The following is a 20366-nucleotide window of genomic DNA, read 5'->3' on the forward strand; positions in this document are numbered from 1 at the left end:
AAAGGTTATGCAATTAACTGTATAAATATTCATTAAAAGTTCAAGCGGCTGCCTGCTGGACTAGGCTCTGCAGAACGAGAACCCAGGAGGTGGTACAGGCAGTCAAGAGACATTTCAGTCACCTGGACTTTGAGTGGAGAGTTTGGGACTGGCTCTGGACCACTTCTCCACCCATAGGAGCCTGTAGAGTTTGATGGAAAGGACAGGGCTCTAATCAGAGGAGCTCGGACTCTGCCTCTCACTGCTGTGCAACTTCAGGCCATTACGTGGTCTCTCTGAATCTCAGTTTCCTCATCTGCAAAATGGATGAGGGACAGCTGCCCTGCTCCGCTCCAGGGGTGCCGCTGACATGATCTTTGTGAATGGTACCCCTGGAGTTCACACTCACAGCCTGCAGGGCCTGTTTACCTGGCAGGGTGAAGGTAAGAGTGAAATAGGAAAAGATCAGATCCTCAGCGTGAAGCAGCCTGATACACTGTAGGTGTTCAATAAATATGGCTTTCTTTCAACTCCCCTGTTAGGTTGTTTCCTGAGGCCTGGCTTGGGGATATATGGTCACCTTTGTCCCTCTATCCCACTGTTCACTCAGGGGCTTGCAAACAGGCAGAACACTGATATCCCTTTTTTGGGAGTGAATTTAAAAGAGATGAAATAGCGTATAAGTTTTGGACTTGCAGAATGATAACCTGGGGGGTTTCAAATGGGAATCACTGGGGGTTAGGAGGAGTACAAAAATGCAGATTCCTGGGCTCTGCCCCTGAAGTCTGGATTCAGTCTATTATGACTGGGTCCAGGAACCTGCATTTCTAATAGCCCCCACACCCCCACCCCTTAGTCAGGACTCTGGGAAACGTTAGTTGGCTTAAGCTCCCTTGTGTTCTGGTGGGCCCAGAAGGGGAAGTGCTTACGGAGCTCCCACAGCGTGTTGATGACAGAGGTACCCTGGAAGGGCCCCACCTCCTGACTCCCAGGCCTTCACCACCCTCTATTGCAGCCCCGAGGTGGCCTTTATAACAGGTCTTTGAGTGTTAGTACTTTCCAGAATTCCACCAGACAGTTATTTATAAGGGGACATTTTTGTAAAATGAATCCTGTGAATTCCATATTCCAATGGGTTGCCTTCTATTTCATTAAATGTATTCTTGGGGATAACTTTGGGGTCCCCACTTGGGTCTAAGGAACTCCTTTCCTATGGCACAGTAGTGTTTGGAGGCCTGGACTCAGACGTCTGTCCCCCACCAGGTCTTGTCTGTGCCTTTTTCTCCATCCCTTGGGGCCTCTCATCCCAGCTATGGAAGTAAGAGGAAAGCAAATGGGTCTGAGATCACAAAGAACTGTGGGTCAGGGGGCCGGCCCAATGGCTCAGGCGGTTGCAGCTCCCTGCTCCTAACTCCGAAGGCTGCCAGTTCGATTCCCACATGGGCCAGTGGGCTCTCAACCACAAGGTCGTCAGTTCAATTCCTCGAGTCCCGCAAGGGATGGTGGGCAGCGCCCCCTGCAACTAAGATTGAACACGGCACCTTGAGCTGAGCTGCCGCTGAGCTTCTGGATGGCTCAGTTGGTTGGAGCGCATCCTCTCAACCACAAGGTTGCCGGATCGACTCCCACAAGGGATGGTGGGCTGTGCCCCCTGCAACTAGCAACGGCAACTGGACCTGGAGCTGAGCTGCGCCCTCCACAACTAAGACTGAAAGGACAACTTGACTTGGAAAAAAGGCCTGGAAGTACACACTGTTCCCCAATAAAGTCCTATTCCCCTTCCCCAATAAAAAAGTCTTTAAAAAAAAAGAGAAGTGCGGGTCAGGCAACGGTAGCCCACTGCGCTTGGGTGCAGTGGACAGCGCCCCGTCTCTGGTGTCAGCCATAGTCAGCCATAGCCGACTGAGCCCTCGCCCCGCTCTTACCACCGTGTCCGGTGCACAGCAGTGCTCGGTAGATACTCACTAAGAGAATAGAGCAGTCCTCGTGGAGGATAATGGTAGGTATCATTAGTGTGCACTGGGCTGGGTGTTCTCCTAAGTGCTTTCCCGACATTAACTTAGTCATCATTGCAATCCTATGAGATAGGGAATAGTATTAGCCCCGCTTTATTGGCACAGAGACAAGGACTGTTGGCCATGGTAGATAGCCAGTGAATGACCAAACTCATTCACTGAGTTTGAACCGAGGCAGCCAGGCCCCAGAGCCCATGTCCTGGGTTATTGTGAAGACTAAGACTGTGCCTGGTACATCCTAGAGGCCCCTGAGTTTGGGCCTTCTGTACACCCTGAAAGGCAGTCAGGAGCCAGCCACCAAGGTCTGAGATGTGTCTGGCTTAGTTGGGTCTGTCACGTGGGTCACTTGGGGTGAGAGCCATCCCCAGCCCTGATCAGGATTCTCATTCTTTCTTCCAAATTGAGAATCAACCCTGGGGCTTCGGGCGCCTGACTGAGTCAGCCTCTGATTGCGGCTGCAGTAATTATAGCGATGAGGTCCCGCTGGGCCCTGCCACGCGGCAGCTGCTCTCAGCAGCAGGCTCAGCACCATCCCCAGGGGAGGGACTTGGAGGCGGTGTGTTGTACCTGGGCAGCTGTTGGGGCCTTAGTGAGCCTTTCAGATCTACAAGTTCAGATCGTGGAGTCACTGATCTGGAAGGCAAACCAAGGCCCAAGGATACACGGGTGGGAAATGGCAGAGTTGCACACAGGGCATGGCAGCTCCATGTTGCTGGAGCTTATAGGGGAGTTTTGGAGGGGTGGGAGGTAGAGCCGGTGAGGCAGACAGGGATTGGCCAAATCAAGGAGCGGCTTGAGTACCAGAGACCAGGAAGCCATGAAAGGGTGTTAGGCAGGGCAGCAGTGGAGTCAGATGTAGGATTCGGAAATTCTTAAGGGCAGGCAAGGGCTTCTTCTCGGATGAATAAACTGAGACATGGAACAGGAAGTCTCTGATAGATTCCCAGGGCCTCGGCAAGGTGACTGGGGACAGGCAGTAGGACTGGTTGGCGCCATGCCCTGTGTTCCCCTTGGCTAAGCCGTGCACGTGTCTGTCTTCACAGCCAAGCAAGTGTGTCCTGCAGAGAAGCTGAGCTGTGGACCCACCAGCCACAAGTGTGTGCCCGCCTCGTGGCGCTGCGACGGGGAGAAGGACTGCGAGAGTGGAGCGGATGAGGCTGGCTGTGCCACCTGTGAGTCCAGAGTCAAATCCCAGGTCTGCCCGGCACGGTCAGGCAGTTCTAGGGGACTTGGTCAGTGGAGAGGAAAGGGTGATGATCAGAACACTAGTAATGGCCAGGCACTTTGGAGTCATTTTCTTCTTTCATCTCACAGCCACCTCACCAGCAGCCATTATCATTCCCATTTTATGGGTGAGGAAACTGAGGCTCAGACAAGCGAGGAAAAGTACCCAAGGCTGAGTGATGGAACTGAGATTCAAATTCAGGTCTGGACAGCAAAGCCCATGAGTTTTTCTTACCATGCCTGACATTTGCTCATCCATTCCATGTCTCTGCTGATCTCCAAGAGAGGGCAGGGGGCCGTAGCAAGAAATTCTGGTAGCCTGGGCCAGGGCACTGGCAGTGTTGGGGGGTGGGGAAGGGGAAAGATTCTTAAGGTGTGAAGGATGACTGTTTCTAAAATCTCAAATGTCACAAGGAGAGGAAGACATTCCCAGCAGCTTCGGCAGGGACAGATGGAAGTGGTCACTGGGGCAGTTCCACGTCACTGAGCTTCAAACACAGGATTATCTCCTTCCCAGGGAGCAGGCCAGCAGGTCCAGGGCCAGTGGGGATTGTGGCTGGGCCACGCTCATTTCAATTTGATGGGCACCTACTGTGTACCAGGCCCGGAGCCAGTATCTGGAAGGGACAAAGAGGCAAATCCTACATAGTCCTCCCTCTGGAAGCTTTTGATTAACGGGGAGACAGACTGGCTGTCAATAATGAAGCTGCAAGGCCAGGCTAAGATGTGTATGGGTGGTCACTGAGGAGCTTTTGCCAGGCACTTGCCCACCACTGTCTTCCGCCTCACTCCCTCCACCAGCCTCTGCGTTTGCATCCTATCCATCCTTCCCAGCCGAGGGGAGATGCCATCTCCTCTGGAGGCTTCTGAGTCATAGCACTCTACGATTTTAAGTCTGAAGTTTAGATGTGTCTGAAGCAGGAAGCATCTGGGTATTGGGGGAGATCCTGGCTGGAGCCAGCAGTTTCAAAGCCCCAGTGATGGCACTGGTTCGTTTCTTCAGCTATGATAATTTTGTAGAGCCCCATCAGCCAATGAGAATCCTCTCCTTTCCTCATCCCCATAGTCAGGGATTTCCTCTGTCATAAAGGCCATCAGCCACCATTACACAGGTGGGAATAGCTCTAACTAGGGCATGTTGTGGCAGGAAATTTCCTTGTTAATTATAGGAGATGGGGTGTTGGAAGGTATTAGTGGGCATCTTCTCTACAGCTCCCAACCACCTGGGCAAAGGAAAAAGAATCCTCCCTTCTCTCGTCCTTCAGAGCTTCTTCCATGTATGAATGCTGGGAGCGGGGTCTCTGGGCGTAGGCCTGAGAATAGAGATCTTAAAGTTGTTGCCACCTTGGAGAGAACTCAGTATAAAGAAGCACTTCCAGTACTCTGAACATAGTGAGTCCTCCCTTCCTGGACATGTACAAGCTGAGTCTGGACAGGAAGGAGGGAAGTTAATCTAGGCATCAGCTTAATCTTGAGGGGCAAACATCACAGGGTAGTGTGTACTTCTCCTACCAATGCCTCAAAATCCCAAAAGCCCAGAGGGGATAAAAATGCATCTGTCAGAAACTTGATACAACTGTCAGCAACACATGACATGAGCTGCCTACATTGTGAAACTCAAGACATCATTTTATTTTATGTTCAATAACAATGAGGAAAAAAAGACACTTTTCCATAAGAAAATAAGGACACGGACACTGGGCGCCCCCACGTGGACAGATCTGGTGCTGCCACCTGCTCGTGACCGGTGTCCCCTGCCCCTGCATCCACACATGCCCCACCTGAGCCCCGGGGCCTGTTCTTGGCCTACGTGTAAGGAATGAAAGCGGGAAGGGGGCAAGGAGGCAAGTATAAGAAACAGCTTATACTTCAGGAAGTGTACACTCCAGAAGAAAACCAGAAAGCCAAGCAGAGTCCAAGTTGGAAGGAAGAGCCCCAGACCTGAGTTCTGATTCCCTTGTCACCCTGGACTGACTGTGTAGCTCTGGGAAAATTGCTTCCCATTCTGGACCATAGTTTTCCCATATCTAAACTGGAAGTTGGGTTGATCTCTAAGGCCCTCCCAGCCTGTGAGCTCAGAGCAGCCCACCAGACAGGGGAAGCCCAGGGCCCCAGGCAGGGCCAGTGACCTTTGCCTTTGACTACTGAATAGCCTTAAATTACTCCTCACACCTGAGCTAGTCCAGCATCCATCCATACCACACCCACTCACTACAGAGAGCTCGTGCCAGGCCCTCAGGGCGATGCTGGGTTAGTCTCAGGGGCCACCTCCATGGCAGTTTTGGGGCGTGGGGCAGACAGAGGACATGAGACCCAGACCTGAGCATGATGTGAAGGGCACCCAATAGGAGAGTAAAGGCGGAGGGAGGCTTCCCAAGCAGGGGGACATGAAGTGCATTGTGAAAGAGGTGGAATTTGCCCTTGAAGGATGAGAACTCATCATTGTAAAGTGTAAAGAGAGTGGTGGGCAAGAGGTGTGTGTCCAGCAGACAGAACAGCTTGAGCAAAGGCCCAGAGGTGGGAATCTGTGCAAATGGTCCTGTGTGACTGAAGCATGAGTGAGGTAAGTAGTGGGACACAGCAGTGGCTCCATGCCAGTGGCCTTGGATGCCAGGACAGGGCACTCAGATGGGATAGTTCAGGCAAATGGGGGCGGGGGGGTGGGGTGCTGAGCTGTGCTTCTATGCTGTAAGGAAATAGCTCCAGACCTTATTCCCTGAAAGGGTCAGTGTCATGTTACAAATGATTGCCTAGGAACATCACAAAGTTCTTCAAGACAGACAGCACTCTGCAGCTTTAGAGACTTCTAGTGCCACCATTCTGCTGGCAGAGGACTGGAATTACCACTCCCAGTGAGGCCGGGGAGGCTCTGGGAGGGCAGCTGTGTTGCCCAAAGTCAGCCTGCACGACCCTGGCAGGCCTGGATTGTAAGCCCCCTTTGCTGGCCCTGAGGGCATGTCCACAATCGGGCCCCCAGGAGGGCTCATTCTGGCCGAGGGGTGCGAGTCAGGGCCCCTGTAGCAGGGCCAGCGAGCGGGCAGGGTCTCCGCAGGTGGGGTCCGGCTGGCCGACTGGCTCTCTGTCCTGCGCAGTGTGCGCCCCGCACGAGTTCCAGTGCAGCAACCGCTCTTGCCTGGCCGCCGTGTTCGTGTGCGACGGCGACGACGACTGCGGCGACGGCAGCGACGAGCGCGGTTGTGCCGACCCGGCCTGTGGGCCCCGCGAGTTCCGCTGCGGCGGCCACAGCGGCGCCTGCATCCCCGAGCGCTGGGTCTGCGACCGCCAGTTCGACTGTGAGGACCGCTCGGACGAGGCGGCCGAGCTGTGCGGCCGCGCGGTCCTGGGGGCCACGTCCGCGCCCGCCGCCTGCGCCGCCACCGCCCAGTTCGCCTGCCGCAGCGGCGAGTGCGTGCACCTGGGCTGGCGCTGCGACGGCGACCAGGACTGCAAGGACAAGTCGGACGAGGCCGACTGCCGTAAGCCCCGCCCCTCCGGAGCCCCGCCCCTCGGCCCTCAGCCCCCGGCTGCCGGGCGGCGGGTGCGCCAGCGCCAGGCGCACCTTCCTTTGCTCGCCTGCTGGTGTTGCCCTATTTTACTGTGGCGGAGACCCAGTTCGGGAAAAGTAGAATGACTTGTTTGAGGTCACATGGCTACTAAGCTACAGAGCTCAGGTCTAACTCCAGAGGTTATGGGTACCGGTGTCCTGCGATGATGCCCCGCCCCTCACCCCTGCCCTTCCCAGTCGCTCACTGGTTCCAACCTGGAGACCTTGGACACTCAGGAACGCCGCACACCCTCCCTACCTGCTGCGCCGGCTCCTCCTTCAAGGCCTCCCCGCAGATTCCTTGAGCTTCCCAGCTGGGCTGGGTCTCTCCCCCAGGCTCCTGCAGGTCCCCAAGCCGCCCTCTCTTTCAGCACATTACACATTGCGATGCCATTCTCTGTTCATTCCTCAGCCCCCTTGGGGACCCTTGAGCTCCTAAATGGCAGGCTGTTAGTAGTCTCTGGGTTCCCATGCCTGGCACAGCGCCTGGCACACAGCGGGTGCTCAGGAAGGGTCATTCAGTGATGAGCACCAAGACTCAAAAGAAAGCCATATGTGCGTTCTGGAGGGGTGGCCCTGGGGACAGACGGTGGACGGGGAAAGGAAAGACCTGAGTTTTAGTCCTGGCTCTGCCAGCCAAAGTGCTGTGTGACCCTGGGTGAGGCCTTCCCCCTCTCTGAGCTTCAGTCTCCCCATCTGTACAGTGCAAGTGCCTCGGTCAGGTGTCCTTTGAGTACTCCCATGCTCAGCCACTGGTTCTGTTCTTACCAGGGGTGGATATGGGGTGGGGGTGGGGGAGGAGTGGTGTCCCAACACCACGTTGGCCCTGACCCTTTTCCCTTGCCTTCTCTTGGCAGCGCTGGGGACCTGCCCTGGAGATGAGTTCCAGTGTGGGGATGGGACCTGTGTCCCTGCCATCAAGCGCTGCAACCAGGAACAGGACTGTCCAGATGGGAGCGATGAAGCTGGCTGCCTCCAGGGTGCGTGTGGTTGGAGGCACAGGGGCAGTGTCCTCTGAGAGAAGCTCTGAGCTTGCCCCTGGCTCTGGAGAGAGCAGAGTTGGGAGCTGCTTCCCCTGGGTCCCTGAGATGCATCTCCCCCAGAGCATCACTTCCCCTAAATCACCCAGAGCCCCTCCCTGGGGTCCTAGTGGCACCAGAACTAGATTTTTAAGGACTTTGCAAAAACTGTAAGAAGACTAGGGGACACGAAAGGGCACTGCAGGAAGTCCTGCCTCCACCATTTGTCCGTGTCCAAGTCTCCAAGTGGCTTCCCTCACTAGTTCCCAGGCTGAGCAGATTCTCAGATGACTCTTCTAAGGGGGTCATCACTCACCCCCTGCAAGAGCAGAGACCCTGACCTACTGGTCATCTGGGAAAATGGATAAAGGGTTGGGTGATGAGGCAGTCTCCCCCATCCAGGACTCCCCTATCCAGGAGATGGTCAGACCAGCCCCCAGGGTCTCTGTAGAGCTACTGTTTTTCCCTCTGTGAGCTCTGGTACCGCCAGATCAGACACAGACCCCCCAGCCCTGCTTAGCTAGATGATTCTTGGGCATCCTTACCATCCCTGGAGTCCTAATTATCCCTGGGGTCCTTCTGTGCGCGGAGCTCTCACCAGCCCTGCATTCAGCTGTCTGTCCCGGGCCACCCTCTAGAGACCAGTGGGAACTGGGGCTGGGGCTGGAGCTCTGCTGACCTCCCATGGGCCCAGCCCAGCCCTCCCTGCTAAAGGTCTCACAGGTGCTGTCCACTCTCTTGTCCGGCCCGACAGAGTCCACATGTGAGGGTCCCCGCAGATTTCAGTGTAAGAGTGGAGAGTGCGTGGACGGCGGGAAAGTGTGTGATGCCCAGAGGGACTGCCGGGATTGGTCGGATGAGCCTCTGAAAGAGTGTGGTACAGTACCTGTCTACAGCCAGCTGCTGGACTGACCCTCCTTCCATGCCCGCTCCTGGCAGCCTAGTTGAGACCCTTGCCTGCCCCTTGGCACGTGTTCTAACCCTCTCTGGACTCTCCCACTGTCCTGTGGCCTCAGACCAGGCTCTTTGCTTTTGGAGCCTCTCATTCTGCATCTGTACAAATCTAGGCCTTTCCTTTCCAGCCCAAATGCTCAAAAGTTACGCTTCCTCTCACAAACCCAGCCTCTCCTCCTCACTCCTTCCACAGTCAGATCTCTGAGTGTGTGCTCACTCTGGAATCTTCTCTCTTCATCAGTTTCTGCCCTGCTGACCTAGCCAGAGCCCCTAGCCTCTGAGGCCTTCCAGCCCCCTGTAGGAGTCCCTGCAGAGGGAGAGGTGGGAACAGCAGACAGGTGGCCAACTGAGGCACATGCCAAGGCCACCTGGCTCAGGCCAGGCCTGGGTAAGGGGAGGACAGACCACGCAGCAGAGAGTGGCACTATCCCGAGCCCTGAGGAGCTCAGGATTTCTGGGAACCAGACTTATAGGCTGGACATGAGTGAGGAACAGAAGGAGGCAGCTGTCTTGATGGCTAGCGCTGTCAGGGTGGGCTCCGGGCTACAAAGAACAGGAAAGTCTGGGCTATAGGTAGGGTAGGTATCACAGAGAACATACAGGAAACCCAGTGTGGGCTCCAGGAAGGTTCATTTCTGAGGTCAGGGGTTTGGGCAGAGAATTCTTGGAAGGACAGAGCCTAAGTCAGACCTTCCCTCCTTCCCTTCCTGGCAGACCCGTTTTCACCCAGCACCTCTCCTCCTGGGCACTTAGAGAAGTTTCATTCTCTGGAGCTCCTTAGGAACAGCATGTTTCTGTCTCTGTTGGAGATTTAAAGATTGAGTTAGAAAGGAAGAGTAACTGGGTGAGTGAAGGTCATTCGGCCTGCACCTGGGCTTGCAGGTGACAGACCCCTCCCCATCACCCTCACAAAGGCCCTGCCAAGAAAATCCCAGAAGAAGGAACCTATGGAGAAGAAGGTACGGAAGCAGGAACACTGAGCCTAGCCCCCCATCCTGCCCAGACTTGGACTTAGCCAGGGACTGCTAACCTACTGAGCTCTCTTCTCTCTCGTCTTCTGCATGGTATACCAAAGAGAAGTACGTGTGCATGTGTTTGTGTCTCTGTGCTGGTGACAGGCCAGAATCTGCATCCATGGCTCCTTCTCTGAGGAAGGCAAGGGAATTGCGTCATTTGTCTCTGTGTGTGTTCTCACATCTGTGTGAATGTGTCTGTGGATTCCATGGGCCTGTCTGTGTCTCTGCACGTGAGCTGGTGTGTGTGTGTGCATGCAGGTGTGTGCATGTGCAGGGGAAATTGACACTGCCCCTTCCTTCCGCGGGGGACCTCAAATGCTGCTTATTCCTCTCTGGACCACTTGCTGCTCTCCTCGCCTGCAGGCCCCCAGCTGAATCACCTCCAAGCAACAGAGAATTGGGAGGGCCCAGAGACGCCCCTTCAGCCTCTGCCTTGGTGCTGGCCTTCCAGGAAAGGGTTGACAGGGATAGACAGGCCCAGACCAGCTAGCCATTCTCACCCCGACCACCTCGACCCTGGAGAACTCTGTACCTTCCTGTTTCATAGAAGGCTATGTCACTTTGAGCTTTCCCCTTTCCGAGCCATTCTCACATGCCACTCCATCAGTGTTCAGTAAATACAAGAGTTGCTGCTCCCTGCAAAGGGAGAGGGAGGAAGAGAGTGGGTGCATGAATGAGGCAGGGAGTGAGTGGGTGAACACATGAATGGATGGTGCTGAGGGAATAGTGTGGTATGGGAGAAATCAGGGGGGGCTTGGAGTGTCAGAAAGATTCCTGCAGGTGGTGCCCCACAGAGACCACCCCAAAGGTACCCTGGCTCAGCCTCCCCCAAGGGGCTGGTGCTTCCAGGGCTAGGCCTGGCTGAGTCACCCCAGGCCCCCCGAGTCATGGGGTTGCTGTGGTCTTGTTCTTTCAGTTCTGCCAACGCCTCGGGGAAACAGGAGGAGGCCCAGGGGTAAAGGGGAACATTCCCTAAGCATGGCTCAGGTTGGAGGTGGGGCACCCACAGCTGTGCATGGCCTGGGGTGGGCAGCTCAGAGCAGCTTTGCGCATGGCCATGGCTGGCTCAGCTCGGCTTGGCTGGAGCGGTGGTGCATGAGGCTGGTGGGCAGAGGGGTGGTATGGCACCTTCCCTTGGCTCACAGAATTAACCTTCTGTGATTCTAAAGCTCAAAAGATACTGTGAGAGTCTTGGTCCTGGCCTCTCTGACCTCCTCTAGGATCCTGCCAGAAGGTGATGAGGGAGTGGATGACAGGGGAACCAGATAACGTCCTGGCATCCCTTCATCCTTTGCAGCAATTGGTAATCCCAGAACCAGGCCTGTGACTAAGTGGAGGAACAGGGATAGGTACTGAGAGGAAAGGAAGTGAAAAAACTCGATCACAGTTCATGGTAGGAGAGAACTGACTTAGCAGCACTTCGGCGTAGAAAAAGGCCTGGGAGTTTTAGATAACCACAAGCTCAAGGTGCAGACTTTGTTAAGACTCTTGCGTGGTGGGCTTACTCTGGGCTCTGTGAGAAGAGGGACATGGACAGATGGAGTGTAGCCAGAGAAAGGTACCTCAACGGTAGGGGACCAGAAATCAGGGCTTTAAGGAGATTCTGAGGGAGCCATTAGACTCTGGCCAACCCCACGCAGCAGAGCTGGGAGCAGGAGCAGAAGCTACAGGGCGGCCGATTCTGTGAGGAAGAACTTTGCTCCAGGTGGAGACAGCTGCCTCAGGAGGAAAGTGGGCTTCTGAGGCTGGAGATGTAGAAGCACAGACATTTGAGAAGGGGTTGCTGGGGTATCCTGAGGGTTAGACATGGTACGTTCAGGCCCCTTCAACTCTGAGCTCACAAGGAAGGAGGAGCTGGAAGCAACATGTTTGTGAAAGGAAAGACTTCAGGCAGCCTAGCTGCCTCCAACCTAGCGGTGGACCGAGCCTTGGTCTGGGAGGCAAAAGACCTGCGTTCTCGTTCCACTCTGTCCCTGTCTGTGCTTTTGGCCTTGAGCAAAGACCTGCCCCTCTGACCCTCCTCTTGCCCAGTCACCTGGCTAATGAGAATTGGGAAGGCCCAATTCTGGATTTGTAGGAGTCTTGCTGCCCTAGGTCTCTGCTTCAGCTCTGGGCCCACTCCTGTCTGGCCCCCACCCCAGACTGGGCTCCTGGACCCTCAGGAGCGTGTGTCCCTCCCCAGGGCTGAACGAGTGTCTGCACAACAACGGCGGCTGCTCCCACATCTGCACTGACCTCAGGATTGGCTTTGAGTGCACCTGCCCAGCGGGCTACCGGCTCCTGGACCAGAAGACCTGCGGCGGTGAGACCCTCCCCTCACACTCCCAAGCGGAGACAGAGCCTCCTGCCACTTCTGACCTCTGCTCCTCCCCGCAGACATTGATGAGTGCGAGGACCCGGACGCCTGCAGCCAGATCTGTGTCAATTACAAGGGCTACTTCAAGTGCGAGTGCCACCCTGGCTATGAGATGGACACACTGACCAAGAACTGCAAGGCTGTCGGTATGGACACCCCAAGGTGGGGGGCAGGGGGCAGCTCTGAGGGGGTACAGAATGCCTATGTGAGGAGCGGAGGTGCACACGTGCACGCACACACACAGAAAACAGTGCTCAGAGTGTAAATACACATTACACACACAATGCCCTGCACACTAACCCCCACACGGACAGCACACAGAGCCACCCAGTACAGCCCACAGAAACTGCACTCGCACAGCACACGACGTGTGGACAAACGATCATGCAGACTCCACACACAGCATAGGCAGCTCACACAGAGAGCAGGACATGTGCAGACCTAACAGGGATCACTTCAGCCAACTGAATTCATTCATTTTATTCAATTCATTATACTGAACACCTAAGATTGTTGTAGGCACTGGGGATTCAGCAGGAAGCAAAACAAACACAAATGCTTGTCTGCCCTCATGGGACTGACATCCTAGTGGGTGAGACAGACAATAAATCAAATAAATAGGTAGATAGGTAAATAAATAAATGAAATACAGTGCATGGCAGATGGTAATAAGGGTTAAGGAGAAATATAAAGCAGGGGAGGGAAGAGGGAAGTCCAGGAGGGCAATGGGTTAGTTTTAAATAGCGTGGTCAGAGAAGCCTGCACCTTCATGACAAGGTGACATTTGAAGTGAAGTAAGCCTTGCATTTATTTATCTGCAGGAACAGGATCAGGCGAAAGAACAGAAAGTGCTAAGGCCCAAAGGCAGGAGCATGCCTGGTGGTTGAAATAAAAATGAGAAAGTCAGTGCAGCTGGGGCCGGGGGACCAGGAGGAGAAAAGTCAGAGAGGTGACGCAGGATACTTCACAAAGGCCTTCTACACCAGTGAGGCTGGCTCTCAATTTCACTCTGTTAGAGGAAGCCTTTGAGGGTTTTGAGTAGAAGAGGGACATGGTGTGGCTTGTGTTTTAACTGGCTGCTGTTGGATTGTATGGGGCAGGGGAGGAAGCAGGAACATCATTTAAGAGCTTTTCTGCAATAATCCAGAAGAGGGGTGACAATGGCTTGGGCCAGGGTATTACAGTGGGAATTGAATATGAGAGGCAGGCAGACTGAATAGATTTTGAAGGTCAGGATTTATTTTAGAGCAACAGGATTTACTTATGAATTAAATGTGGGATGTGAGAGGAAAAAAAAAAGAATCAAAAATGACTCCAAGGTTTTTGGGCAAGCAGCTGGAAGAATAGGATTGCTATTTATGGCGTTGGGAAAGATGGTGCGAAAAGCAGGTTTGGGAATGTTAGACAGATTGGACATGTTAAGGTTAAGAAAACTAGACATCTAAGTAGAGGTACTGAGTAGGCAGTTGGGTCTATGAGCCTGGCGTTTCAATGCACAAATACAATATACAAGGTATAGAGTGTAACAGTACAGCAGCCACAATAATTGACATGTAGCCTCTAAACCCCAAAAACGTACCACCCCAACTGTATAATGTACAACACATACATTAGCCCACCACATGTAACATGCAACTTGTTCTTATCCCCACACGGGACCGATGCCATAAACAACACGGATTATATATGTGCAGTGCAGACGACACAAACTGCCCATGTAGGCACAATCCCCCACAGATGAACATCTACAGTGTAGTGACACAAAAGCTCAAATTATAAACACACTGGTTCCTGCCACAGCCACAGCTCTTAGGAAAAACCACCTCAAGACATCCTGTAAGCCAGCTCCTGCCTTCAGGAAGAGAAAGTACCACTGCTCTCATTTTGGAGTGGGGAAAATCACATAGTTTGTCAGTGGCAGAGCTGGGCCTTGAAGCCAGCTCTCCTCCTTTCTCTTTCCTGAACTTGGGGCCCTATTTTCTATGTTCTCTGTTTGTACCACACCCTCCCTCTCACCCCCGCCTGCTTTGAAACAGTCTCCATCACTACACACAAGTCACACACCCAGCCCCAAGCCCCACATGACGCTGTGCTAGTCCAACCCTGCCCCTGGGGAACACGTTAGCCTGGCACAGGTGCACAGTGACAGGGACCAGGTGGCCTGCAGAAGTGTCAGCTGGAAAACCAGAAGGGGAGAAGGCACAGGTGTTGCCACTCAGACTGTTAGTGACTGAGAGTGACCTGATACGTCTAAAAACAGGGTGGGGGGTTGGCAGCCTGTGCTAAGTGCTGGGCCCTGGTAGGCCTGCGGGACAGTGACCCTCCACATGGAGTAGCCAGGAATGTCTAGGTCACTGATGATCTTTCTAAAATCTAACTGTAAGTCTAATAATGGGTTTTGTGTATACATGGGCAGTTGTATGTTGTCTCCATTGCACATAGATAATGTGTCATATATTACACATATGACACACATACCACCCCTGCTATTGGCTCAGGATAAAGTGCAAACTCTTCTCCTACCTCGCAGGACCCTTCCTGGTCTGACCCCTGCCAACCTCTGTAGCTTCATCTTTTGTCATGTCCCCGAATACACTCTGTATAAAGCCTCACGGTGACCTCCTCTACACCCCCTCCCTCGAGTCTCACTCCCAGCTCTGATGTCCATCCTCCAGACTGGAGCCTCAGGCATCTTTCTAAAACAGCTAATGCTCACATTGCCCCTTCTCGAAATATTGCAGGGGCCCTAAGCAGAGGAGGTGGTAGTTGCTGAGGAGAAATGCATTCTAGGTAGAGGGGACAATGAGCAAAGCTCTGCCGTGGCTGGGTAATGACAGGTAGTCTGGCTGGAATCAAGGTGTGGTAGAGGGGTGAATGAAAATACTGGACAGGGAGCTTGGTGCCACACTGTATAAGACCTTCGCACAAGCCTAAGGAGGAAATGGGGAGTCGTAAAAGATTTGGGGGGCGTACATGTCTAAGAAAAACAATAAAATCCTCTGTTAGGCATGGTGCTTTTCATCTTATGCTTTTTGTACCCATTATTTCATCTGTTCCTCTACCCTGTGAGGTAGGAATTGTCACCTCTGTTCTACAGAAAAATGAGGCCTCACCCAGCAAACCAGTGGCAGGCAGAGCCTTGGTCTCCAGATTCCCCACCTCTTGCGCTGACCCTTTCTCTCTCAACCTCCCCGCATGGCAGCCGGCAGAAGCCCGTCTCTGATCTTCACCAACCGGCATGAAGTGCGGAGGATAGACCTGGTGAAGCGTGACTACTCACGCCTCATCCCCATGCTCAAGAATGTTGTGGCGCTGGACATCGAAGTAGCCACCAATCGCATCTACTGGTGTGACCTGTCTTACCGCAAGATCTACGGGTGAGCCATGGCAGGTGTCCTGTCGCCAGGCCTGGGTATGGAGGGAGGAGCGGAAGGCTGTCCTCTGCGCCCCCTCTGCCTCTAGATGCCCCAGGACAGAGCTGGGACTTGGGAAGGGACACAGGATCACAGTGACTATGGAACGTCTAGGGCTTCACCCACTGGATGAAGCAGTCTCCATTTCTTTGCTGCTGTGGCCCCTAACGCTTTCCATAATCACACTGTACTGTAATTATCTGACTGTAAATTTCGGTCCCCCACTAAGTTGAGCTCCTGTAGGCCACAGGCTGTGGCTGATACCTGTATGCTTACCCTGGTGGCCCGGGGAATATGTTGAACAGATATTAGCCAAATTCCTCTAAAATCCATTGCCATGGCCCATAAGTTAAAGAGAGAGGGGAAAGGTGCACAGGCAACACCAGAGGGATAGTGGGTAGCACACCTACCCCATGCCGGCTCTGGTTGTTCCTAGCGCCTACATGGACAAAGCCAGTGACCCAGCAGAGCAGGAGGTCCTTATCGACGAGCAGCTGCACTCCCCGGAGGGCCTGGCGGTGGACTGGGTCCACAAGCACATCTACTGGACCGACTCGGGCAACAAGACTATCTCAGTGGCCACGGTTGATGGCCGCCGCCGATGCACTCTTTTCAGTCATGACCTCAGTGAACCCCGGGCCATCGCCGTCGACCCCCTGCGAGGGTGAGTGTCTCCACCTAGAATTTCCCATTCTCCTACCGTAGGCACTCAGCCCTCATGTGTCCGTCGTAAGAGCTCTCCTGAGAGCTTTGGAAGGTCTTGAGCCACTCAGACACAACCCATGGTAAGAAAGTCCGTGCGGGTCCCTACGCCTATTAACTCCTGACCAAGGGTTCTTGGGGCATTGGTCGCCAGTGTTCTCCCGGGACTCTACCGCGCAATCATCATATGATAGACTCAGAGCATTTCAAAGCAGGGCAGGGCTCTAGAGATGGCCTGGTAGACCCTCCTGGGGCAGGAAGCTGGTCCTCACTCGCGGCACGCTGTAGGTGGGTATCTGGTGTTTGCTCACACACTAACAGACACAGGGGCTCATGACTTCCCCTGGAGCCTATTTCATTTTGGACAGCTCTACCCATTGGGAAGTTTTGTGTTGTTTTGTTTATGTGTTTGATTGTTTTCCTCATATTCCCAAATCTGCCTCCCTTTGACTTCCTCCATAGTCCCGATGTAAGTACAGGAGGTGAAACCACTCAGCCTAGTGCCTGGCACAAAGTAAGTAGTCAAGAAATGTTCGAGGAAAAAGAGAGAGAAGCCCTAGCCAGTTCTAGCTGTGTGACCCTCGGTAGGTCACCCACTTTCTCCTCTGTAGACAGGGAAAGTAAGAGAGGGGTGACAAGGGCCCTTTCCACTGTGGCATGCGAGGGTTCTAGCTGGAGCTGCCAGAGTGAGAGAGATGGGCTCCAGGCTGTGCAGCTGAGGCTGGGTGGATGCTCGAGGAGTATAGGCTTCCTAGGACTCAGAAGAGGTGAAGGTACCTGCTAACTCTAAGATCTGATGGTCCCAGTGGATTTCAGGGGTCTTTCCAGTCCCTACTAAGCATAATGTTCAACATTCAGTGGGTGGATGAGCTCTTGTGATCCAGACCCCCCAGTCGTGTCCCTGACAAGCCCAACTGGGTTCTCCTCTCTTTTAGGTTCATGTACTGGTCTGACTGGGGGTACCAGGCCAAGATTGAGAAGTCTGGGCTCAACGGTGTGGACCGGCAAACACTGGTGTCAGACAATATTGAGTGGCCCAATGGAATCACCCTGGGTGAGCCCTGCCTTCCTTGGGGGCTGTTCTAGCACCCGGGCCTGACCACTGCCTTGAGCCCTGTGTCTTATTTCTGCGTCCCCTCATAGAGCCAGTGCACGTGTTTCCTGATGGTCACCCCAGGCTGACCTCAGCCTGAGGCCTGGCCTGGAGATGTGGGCAGGGAGAGGGCTCGGGGAAGCAGAGATCCCGTCTGCAATGCCCACCCTCTCTGTCCTCCCCAAGATTTGCTGAACCAGCGCTTGTACTGGGTAGACTCCAAGCTGCACCAGCTGTCCAGCATCGACTTCAGTGGAGGCAACAGAAAGATGCTGATTTCCTCCTCGGACTTTCTGAGCCACCCTTTTGGAATAGCTGTGTTTGAGGTGAGCCCCGTGAGGGGAGGCACGGCCCCAATAGGAAGCTGAAGCCTAGACAAGGCTTATTCAAATAGGATGACTCCCTGAGAGTTGTCCAAGTGGAAACAAAGGGACAGGGAAGCCAGCTGAAGTGTCTGTGCACACTTTGCGAGCTGCCTCCATGCAAAGGCTTTTGTCTGCCTGGCAGCCTTTCCTGTACTCCCTTCCCAAGACCACTCTCTCAGAGCACCGCTCGTAGGTAAGTTGCTAGCCTGTATGTTTTCTCTCTGAACCCTCAGCACCGAGCACTGTGCCCACATATATTATAGAAGGTACCCAGTAAAGGGAGGGAGAAAAGAAGGAATCTACATGACCTTAGAATCGTTTATTGTTGGAAATGGCCTGAGAGATGTCATTCAACTCAGCACACTTGTACTGACCTTTTGGACCCTGGGGTCATATAGGTGAATCAGACTTCATCCCGATCCTCCAGAAGCTCCCAGGAGGATGAAGAGTCCAGACCCTCCTGTGTTCTGACCCTAACAACCTTTCTCCTTGGGGAATGAGGAAGCCAAAACCAACCAAGGTCTCACACACCCACCTCTTCCCCAAAACTAACTCTGCCACCAAGGGGAGGGAAAGCAAGGGGACACTGGTCTATGATGGGCATTGGCAATATTTGCATGGAGCGACATCACCCTGCACTGCTCTGAATCTATGGGCAAAGCCTCACCTCCAAGTCTAGGCCCTGCTTCAAAAACAGGTGTGTTCGGACTCATGTATGTGCTTGTGCATATTTGTGGCACATTCATGTAAAGTATATGTATGTGCATGTGTGTACATAAATGCATCCATTTAAAAGCGTGCATTCCTGTATGTGCTGAAGCTTGTGAGTATGTGTACCAATACCTAGACAAGTGCTTATTTAGGACAGGTGTGCCTGTGTGTGTAGAGAGGCATGTGAGTGAGTGTCCAGCTCTGTGCATGAGGCTGCACGGTTGTACCTGTAAACGTGGGTTTGCCTGCCGGTGCACAGCCAGGCTTGTACGGACTAAGCGTTGGATACATGTGTGTTGTACCCAGAGGCTGTAGGAGGCAGCAGGGCCTCAGTAGCTCGCACATCCCTTCCAGTCTTGGTCCTGGGCCCCAGAAATGGTAACCACTAATAGAGACTCTACCTTGGGTTTCTGCTGGCCTCCAGGAAGCAGGCCTAGCTCAGCATTAATGAGCAGCTTTCAGGCTCAGATTCACCAAATAACCTCCTGAGACAGAAGCACATGTCACCAGAGGCTGAGAGTCCCCCTGTGAATCTGTGGACAGGAGAGCTCAGGGGAGATGGCAGGGCAGGTCCTATGACTATGGTTTGGGGCTGAGCCCTCAGATTGAGGTCATGGGTTTCAGCTCTAGGCCTCCCACAATCTCCATCTGTACCCTACAGGACAAAGTGTTCTGGACAGACTTGGAGAATGAGGCCATTTTCAGTGCAAATCGGCTCAATGGCCTGGATATCTCCGTCCTAGCTGAGAACCTCAATAACCCACATGACATTGTCATCTTCCATGAGCTGAAGCAGCCAAGAGGTGAGCCTTCCCTGGTCCCAGGTCCCCCGCCCATGTCCTCTCCCTCCACTAGGCAGGCTGCATTCACGTTCATATGACGTCATGTCTCAGCAGCCCCGGGAATTGTGGCAGCAATCCCTCTAGTTGGTAGAGTGCTTTTCTGCCACGTATTTTATCTGGTTTTGCCTCAAGCTCTTGGTGAAATAAGGCTGGGTATAAAGAAATAAATATATAAATGCCCTATTTTTGCCAATCTTACAAAATGTAGGTATTATGTTCTCATTTAACAATTGAGGAAACTGTAGCTCAGAGAGGTGAAATGTTGTTAGCAGGTGGCAGAACTAAAACCTAAACTCAGGTCTGTCTGATTCCAGAACTCCTTCTGCCATGAGGAGCACATTGCTTCTCATTCATTATTCGTAGTATAAACCAATGTATCCTAGGGCCAATTCTGTTGGCTGGGAGGAGAAGCCAGGAATCCTACTACTTGGTTGTCCCCGCCTCTATCACTAGGATATACTAAATCCAACTGTAACTGAGGTGTTGGCTGCCAGGCTGAAGGCGGGAAAGCATAGGGGATAAGATTGGTGCCTGATTCTAGATCTAGAAATTTAAATAAGAAAGAGGCATGGCGTGTGGCGTAGGGGGGAAAACATGGATTTTGGAGTCTAACAGACCTCAATTTAAATTCTGTCTCCAAAATTGCTAGAGGTACAGCTTTGACAAATTTGTTCTCTTTGAGCCCTGGTGTCTTATCTGTCAATCGGGGGCATAATACCTATAAGGCTTGCGGTGAAATAATGAGTCTAGTCAGGCGGGTTGAGAAAAGTGAGTGCTTTATTCTGCGCTCCCGGGCGAGGTTCACTGGTCAGGGTAGAGGGAGGGAGGCATATATGCGATTTTTGGGGAGGGGGTTGGCTGAGTGAGGTGGCAGATGAGCAGGCCCTCCCTAGCAGCAGATTGGCCACGAGCGGCTTTGTCCAGAGTTGCTTATCGCATCAGCGGTCTGCTGCCTTTTCTGGGAAACGCCAGGGGCCCCAGTCTCTGTCAGGCGAAGAGAGGTCTAATTTGGCAGAGAGGTATGACTTGGCTTCCGGCTGCTTTGACCATGCCCTCAGCTGACCTAACATACCCATCTCTCAGAGCTGTTGTCAGGATTAAATCAAAGTGTGGGGATAAAACACCAGGCACGG

At 53.4% G+C, this 20366-nt stretch overlaps 1 protein-coding gene across 13 annotated transcripts in view; it reads left to right on the forward strand.

The window, feature by feature from the left end:
- Window positions 1-20366, forward strand: part of LRP8 (LDL receptor related protein 8) — a 72383-nt gene that overhangs the window by 37371 nt on the left and 14646 nt on the right. For 3 of the 13 annotated variants that reach the window (XM_081056771.1, XM_081056778.1, XM_081056779.1), the window contains exons 4-14: window positions 3038-3166; window positions 6311-6694; window positions 7620-7742; window positions 8536-8658; window positions 11934-12053; window positions 12128-12253; window positions 15310-15484; window positions 15957-16184; window positions 17158-17276; window positions 17502-17641; window positions 19053-19194. In XM_081056771.1, the coding sequence (XP_080912897.1) occupies window positions 3038-3166; window positions 6311-6694; window positions 7620-7742; window positions 8536-8658; window positions 11934-12053; window positions 12128-12253; window positions 15310-15484; window positions 15957-16184; window positions 17158-17276; window positions 17502-17641; window positions 19053-19194 (1809 nt within the window). Of the gene's footprint in view, window positions 1-3037; window positions 3167-6270; window positions 6695-7619; window positions 7743-8535; window positions 8659-10667; window positions 10707-11933; window positions 12054-12127; window positions 12254-15309; window positions 15485-15956; window positions 16185-17157; window positions 17277-17501; window positions 17642-19052; window positions 19195-20366 lie in introns of all 13 variants that reach the window. The other 10 variants (XM_081056777.1, XM_081056780.1, XM_081056783.1 and 7 more) reach the window with 7 other exon arrangements.

This window comes from Rhinolophus hipposideros, assembly GCF_964194185.1.
Source record: "Rhinolophus hipposideros genome assembly, chromosome: 8".
Lineage (NCBI taxonomy): Eukaryota > Metazoa > Chordata > Mammalia > Chiroptera > Rhinolophidae > Rhinolophus > Rhinolophus hipposideros.